The sequence below is a fragment of the Megalops cyprinoides genome, chromosome 20 (genome assembly GCF_013368585.1).
Source record: "Megalops cyprinoides isolate fMegCyp1 chromosome 20, fMegCyp1.pri, whole genome shotgun sequence".
In the NCBI taxonomy this organism is placed as follows: domain Eukaryota; kingdom Metazoa; phylum Chordata; class Actinopteri; order Elopiformes; family Megalopidae; genus Megalops; species Megalops cyprinoides.
The window spans coordinates 9,703,232-9,709,170 of NC_050602.1; the positions used below are offsets into that span (position 1 = coordinate 9,703,232).

The 5,939-nt window shown below is 38.1% G+C and overlaps 1 protein-coding gene across 1 annotated transcript; it reads right to left on the reverse strand.

The window, feature by feature from the left end:
* Positions 1 to 318: 318 nt before the first annotated feature.
* On the reverse strand, positions 319 to 5,661 carry LOC118795320 (androgen-dependent TFPI-regulating protein). The gene is made up of 6 exons (XM_036553730.1): positions 5,509 to 5,661; positions 3,583 to 3,714; positions 2,424 to 2,525; positions 1,654 to 1,769; positions 1,155 to 1,306; positions 319 to 407 (listed from the first exon to the last, which is right to left on the reverse strand). Exons 1-6 carry the CDS (start codon positions 5,659 to 5,661, stop codon positions 346 to 348), a joined length of 717 nt encoding a protein of 238 aa, XP_036409623.1. The 3' UTR covers positions 319 to 345.
* Positions 5,662 to 5,939: the final 278 nt, after the last annotated feature.

A 5,939-nucleotide genomic window follows, 5' to 3' on the forward strand; every position in this document is an offset into this window, starting at 1 on the left:
TCCCCAGCACCGTTATTAACTTCCAGACCTCAATGCAATCAAGTATCCATCATCCATGGTTCCAATTTAAGAAAGCACAAATAAAAACCTCAATACACAACAGACGTAGAGAAATTGTGCCAGGAGGAGTGGTCAGAAGTCCTACCTCAGCCAAAACCTCACGAAACACTGCAGGAAGTGTCTTGTCAGTGCAATCAATAGAAGGGCTGCACAATTTATTTTTTGTTGAGTTGAAAAAAGGTGTCATGTTTTTTGTTCTTATTTGATTAGGGGTATGAATACCTACTGAGGTCTGTGTGTGTGTGTGTGTGTGTGTGACATATGTTGCGCAGATGGACTCCAAAATCAGTCATGTGCTCGAATATGTGTTTTTCCTCTGGAGGGGGTAGAACTCACATCCACATGACCTACAGAAAAGGGGAAAAAAAATTAAGGTTTAATATGAGGTTTGACATATAGGAAAGACATTGCTGTTGCAGATCAATTCCTCACAGTCATTGAACTGGATAGTATAAATCACAATGAGGCCTTTACCTCTGGCAAGGGATTCTAGAACACACACTGTTTAGCTAACTATGATGTACTGTAGGAGGGTCCATTTCTGACATCATTTCAAAGGCAGGTTATTTGCTGAGGATTCAATCATTCATGTCAGTCTTAGAGGTAACATTCTCACACTCTCAGTGGAAACATTCAGATGGCTTCTCAAACAGTGTCGGGGATAACATTCAGGCTTTCATGCCTACCCATGATTTGTGTGTATCCATTGACATGTTCTGGACCCACATGCAGTATGATACCAGTTAACAAAGCAGTGTGGGCTACAAGCTTAGTCATGACATTAGAAAATGACTTCTAAATAAGAATAACCTTTACTGAATGTTAATCTTGATCTTCCCAAATAATTTTAATAAAAAGGATGATAGGATATTTGAAACAAATTGTTCAGAATAATGATAGATAGGAGAGTGATCAGGTTGTGACATGAGGATAATGTTTTTTCCTGTTTCATTTTTGTATAGGTATTATTGCTACCTAATGATCTGCAAATTAGAACAACTTGATTTACAACTCCCTAGCTACCACAGGACTAAATATGTGATACATGTGTGTTCTCTCCAATCACACTGTAAAAGGCAGAGAGAGTGACTCACCCCAGACCTGCTTGTTAAGCATTTGTCCCAGGAGGTAGAGAAAGGTGACAACGCACATGTTGCAGAAGAAGAATCCCATCAGCCCTGCAGTACTGAAGAGGCCAAGCAGAGGATACACCCAGATGCCCACAGTCAGATAGACCCAGACTACCCTGTGGAAGGGGAGGACATTGTGGCAAGGGGAATGGGGGAAGAGGGAGAGGTGAGCCAGGAGCAATATCAGTCCCTCAGGTTTGGAACTTTGTCAAAGAAAAGATTAAATAGAAAATGCTACAATGGTAATTAAATAAAATAGTAATCTTATGATTAATTGAGGTGATTGCGGTACCACAGTGGGATAATTGTTTTGCAAGTTATTCTGCTTAAACATTCTGATGAGGCTAGCTGTCTAATACCATTCCCTATGGGGCAGCAAGTCTATTAGAAAAACCTTGTATTTAACAGTTTTTGTAAAGATGCATTTACAACATAAAGAATTTTTCCTGATGCACTGTCATACCAACTCAAGTAAGCCACTCCCACAATGCACAGGGCACCCACGCCATTCTTGGTTTTGGGATATGCGTGAGGCTGTAGGTGAATCTCCCCCAATAGGAAAGGTAGGACCAATGTGTGCTGAAAGAAATCCAGTCCAAGGAAAAATAGTAAAATATAACACAGCACAGCACAGTCATTCTGGTCACAGCCGCACACCAGCCACATAGGCAAAACTATTCATTAAAAGATGTTGAAATACATGTTCTGTTTCTTTTGTTTGTTCATTAGTAACACAGAAATCTGTGAGAAGATCTAATGAAATTAACACTTCAGCTTTGTACCTTATGCATGCCTTGAAGATAATTGTCACTTTAATTGTTTTAGATTCACCCTCATGAAAAGTGTGTATGTAGTAAAAATCCTACAGTTATCAACAGTTAACAGTAAGCTCTTTCAATGCACATCACAAAGGTTCTAAGTTGAATGAGAACACTGTTAACTTCCACGGTCCCTTCAAAGGCAAAACACTGCAACTTTATGTGACCAGAATCACTGCCAATGGCAAAACACAGGAAGTTCCTGTGAGCAGGTGACACTAGCAAAGGCAAAATACAGAAACTATGTAGGTAATAAACATTACTATTTTAATACATACTTTGGTGCATTACTAAAGGCAAATATATGTTAGCCTGTGCGATGTGAAGTTTAATTATATTTATTATCATTTACTTATGGCCCCATGGACAAAGAGAAGCTACAGTAACAGCTGAAGGGAAATGGAGTAGCACTGACCATGGCGTGGTTCATCCAGGGAGCGAAGAAGTCATCCATTGTGGCAGGGTACACCAGCTGCCGGTCATAGGTGAAGATCCCCCAGAACATCAGCACCACAAACTGCAAATCAAATGCTGCATGTTAGCAAGGCCAAGAACTTTGAGGATTACAAGGCTGAATCTATTGGCATTTTGTGTATATATTATTTACATTTGGCTAAACCATTACATGCGCTGTAAATAGTATTTTAAATTGGCATCCCAAATACGGAAGAAGCGTTTAATAAATCGGCTCAAAACTTGGGATAGCATTGAAACATAAACGCTCAAGTTTTATTTCTGCTTTTAGGTTTATGCAGTTTTCTAATGAGAAAAATGTAAGATGTAATAATTGTTAAAAAAGAAACACATGAAATATTATATTAAGCATTATGGAGTGCTCAGTGGATTGAAAGCAAAATATTCAAATTAAACTAAAGAGAAACCCAGGAAGGCGTGAGTATATAGAGCATTGCTTAATTATAGGTTTGCTTTCAAAATTGACAGTACACTCATTTACTGTGAATTGACAACATTCTAACTTGGTCATGTCCATACAGACTTGAGTCAACTGTTACGGCTAAGTCTTTTTTCATATTGTACATGCTCCTGTTTAGTACTTCCCATAAAATAATGTTTTTCCCAGCTCTGTTGCATCAGTTCACAGAGCAGAGAACTGACTGAGAGTTGGTACACTAGGGTGGCAGAAGCATTTTGTATTGCCTAGCTCATGGATGCAGTAGAGACCCCCTCAGGGCTTGTCAGATACTATGCTAAGCAGTTTAGTTCTCCCTTCTTTACACCCTTACTAGATTCATGTAAATCACTTCCTTGATAGTGTTCAGTCAATGCATCCTTCTTTTTCAGCTATTGTAGTAAGACATCCAGGTACAGTGAACTTCTGCTCTATCTGTACTATCATGTGTGATATACCTGACAGCCATGCATAACTGCTAAGAATGCTATATACAATTGTATGCAAGTGTGAAATTAAGGTTATGGTTTCTGTCTTTTTATACAGAGAGAGACTATATACCCCATGGGTTCTAATGTTGGTCTTATCAATGAGCCTTAAATACAGATGAAGCCTCTGTAATCAAATCATGCCCCTAGTCCCCTTAGTATATGGTCATGCTTACCATTCCAACAGGGAAGGCGAAGACTGAGAATATCAGGTCCTTGCAGAGGCTGAGGTGTTTGGCTGCACCTTTCCCCAGCAAATGCTGAAAGTCGTTCACTGCGGCCAACCCGAAAAACACCATCTGCAGGAGCTGGAGTATTATCAGAAATAGCGGCTAAATTTCACAGCATTATATGACAGAAGCTTCATAATGGGAGCATGTCATTCAACTCATAATTTTGCCTGTAGTCTAGTGTGTATCCAGTGCTGGTCTTGAGCAGTAAACTTTAACTACATCTTGTTAACAATAAAAGAATAACTTAAGCCTAACAACTGACTGGAGTCCCTGTAGCAGCCTTAAAAATTAGGTAAAGCTCATAGACATGCCAGTCCCATGCATGATCGATAGATAGATACAGTATATAGATTGATGTAGATAGATAGGTAGATAGATAGACAGACAAACAGATAAATATGCACAGTATTAGCAAGAATCATGTAAGGGTGAATTTGAAGATATTTAAGGATAGCATTTAGAATAAGTGCAAGAACTGTAGTGCTTGGCAAGGAATGTATATGTGCCCTGTGTGGAGGGTTGATTGATTGATTAATTGATTGATTGAGGGTTCAGTGATTAATACAAACTAATTAATGATAACTTGTGAAATCAGAACACCATTTTTCACTCTCTTTTGATAAATACAGAAACAGTAGTAGACAAATTCTATGGTGGGTAAATGAAGGGGAAAATTACACAGCCTTGCATTGAAATACATGTAATATTTATTTCTGGGTTTTTGTACTTTCTGTATTAATGGGGGGATCGAAATGGTTTTTTTTTTGTTTGGCTCAAAGCAAAAAAGCTATCTTCCAGCACAAATGAACATTTGAGTAGCAATTCTTTTGCAATTTTACAAATATAATTCAAATAATTTGTTTATTGCTTGAACTGTCACTGATGACATTATTGTCATATAGAATGGCCAGAAGCAATCTCAATCACATTCTAAACGACCTACCTAATCTTACATGACAGCAAACATAGTGTTACTGTTAAACAGAATTTATTTTAAAAATAGAAAATGTGTTTGTATTTGTTATTGTAACTGAATATGAGAACGCTCAAACCTATAGACCTGGATGTGTCAGTTTATTTAACTGATTCAGAGTGATAGATTCACCTGAACCATTACTGTATGTATTTGTATCTGTTACACAAAACCAAGGAAACCGAGCCCATTCGGTGCAATGAGCAGAATATAAACTTGCATGAGAACATGTGTTCTGTTTATAGCATCTGTTATGTTAAGAAGATTTGTTTGTGTAAAAGTGTGGAATGTAAATTCCACCACGTGGCACCTTACGGAGAGGCAAATTGTTGAATTAGATCACCTAATCCATGATTTGACGCATGAGTTATGATGTAATATTTTCTATTTCCATCCCTGTAATCACACTCATTTACATTGTAACAGAGGAAATGAAAAATGAAGATATTACAATCACAGATATAAAAAATTACTTCCACCTGTACACCCCTACTATTTTATAAAAGATGAATAAAAATAATTATGCCTAACAATTACTTCAAATTAGGCCTGTTACATGTTCATGTTGCATCTAGATTAGACTACTACAATACTCCCTCTATCAGGATGCGCAAATGTCACTATGAATGCCATTTTGTTCTACTACCTGTATGAAATGTTCCTGCTGGGACCCTGGTCAAAAAAATTACCTACACCAGTTTTCGCTTTACTTCACTGGCAATGACTAAAATTCAAGGTTGACTTTGGTTCTCTGAAGGATCTTAAAAACCCCTTCCATTGTACATGCTCTTTAAATTGCTTCATTTCTATACTTCTGTATTTCTATATTTATAAGCTTTTCTCACAAGCCTCATTGCTGTTTGTTCCTCCAAGTGAAATTGTTAAAAAAATCTTACCAGATTTAAGAAAGTGAGGTATTTCCAGGGTCCACCATAGACAAACATGCCGACTGGTAGATCCTTAGGATCCTTCGAGGCGAGCGTTTGGAGAACAAAAGCATACCAGACAAAAGCCAAAATATGGTAGGTTTTCTTCAGAGGCCCCTTCATCCCAGCCTGCTATGTGTTGCACTCCACAACCTCCGCACTCCTAAAGGCACTGGAGCTCTCAGTACGCCATCGCATATTAAAAATCTAATTTTGGATCAGCTGCGCTCCTATGAATACTCTGAGACCGGGGTAAATGCTAGCAGACTTTGCACCCCGGCAGTAAAATGCAAAGAAAGGCCCTTATTGAAAGATTAGACAAGCTAATTAAGGAATTTATCCATGGGGTTACAAAACTACACTGACACACAAGGAGTGTATTGTTTCTGTTGAGGTAAGTA

What these genes read in the sequence shown, in the direction of transcription:
- LOC118795320 (XM_036553730.1), bottom strand. Translation starts at nt 5,661, where the DNA reads ATGAAGGGGCCTCTGAAGAAAACCTACCATATTTTGGCTTTTGTCTGG. An exon ending in ACCTCACTTTCTTAAATCTG is followed by an intron (nt 3,715 to 5,508) that starts GTAAGATTTTTT and finishes ATAATACTCCAG; the next exon opens with CTCCTGCAGATGGTGTTTTT. An exon ending in GCTTAACAAGCAGGTCTGGG is followed by an intron (nt 408 to 1,154) that starts GTGAGTCACTCT and finishes CCTTTTCTGTAG; the next exon opens with GTCATGTGGATGTGAGTTCT.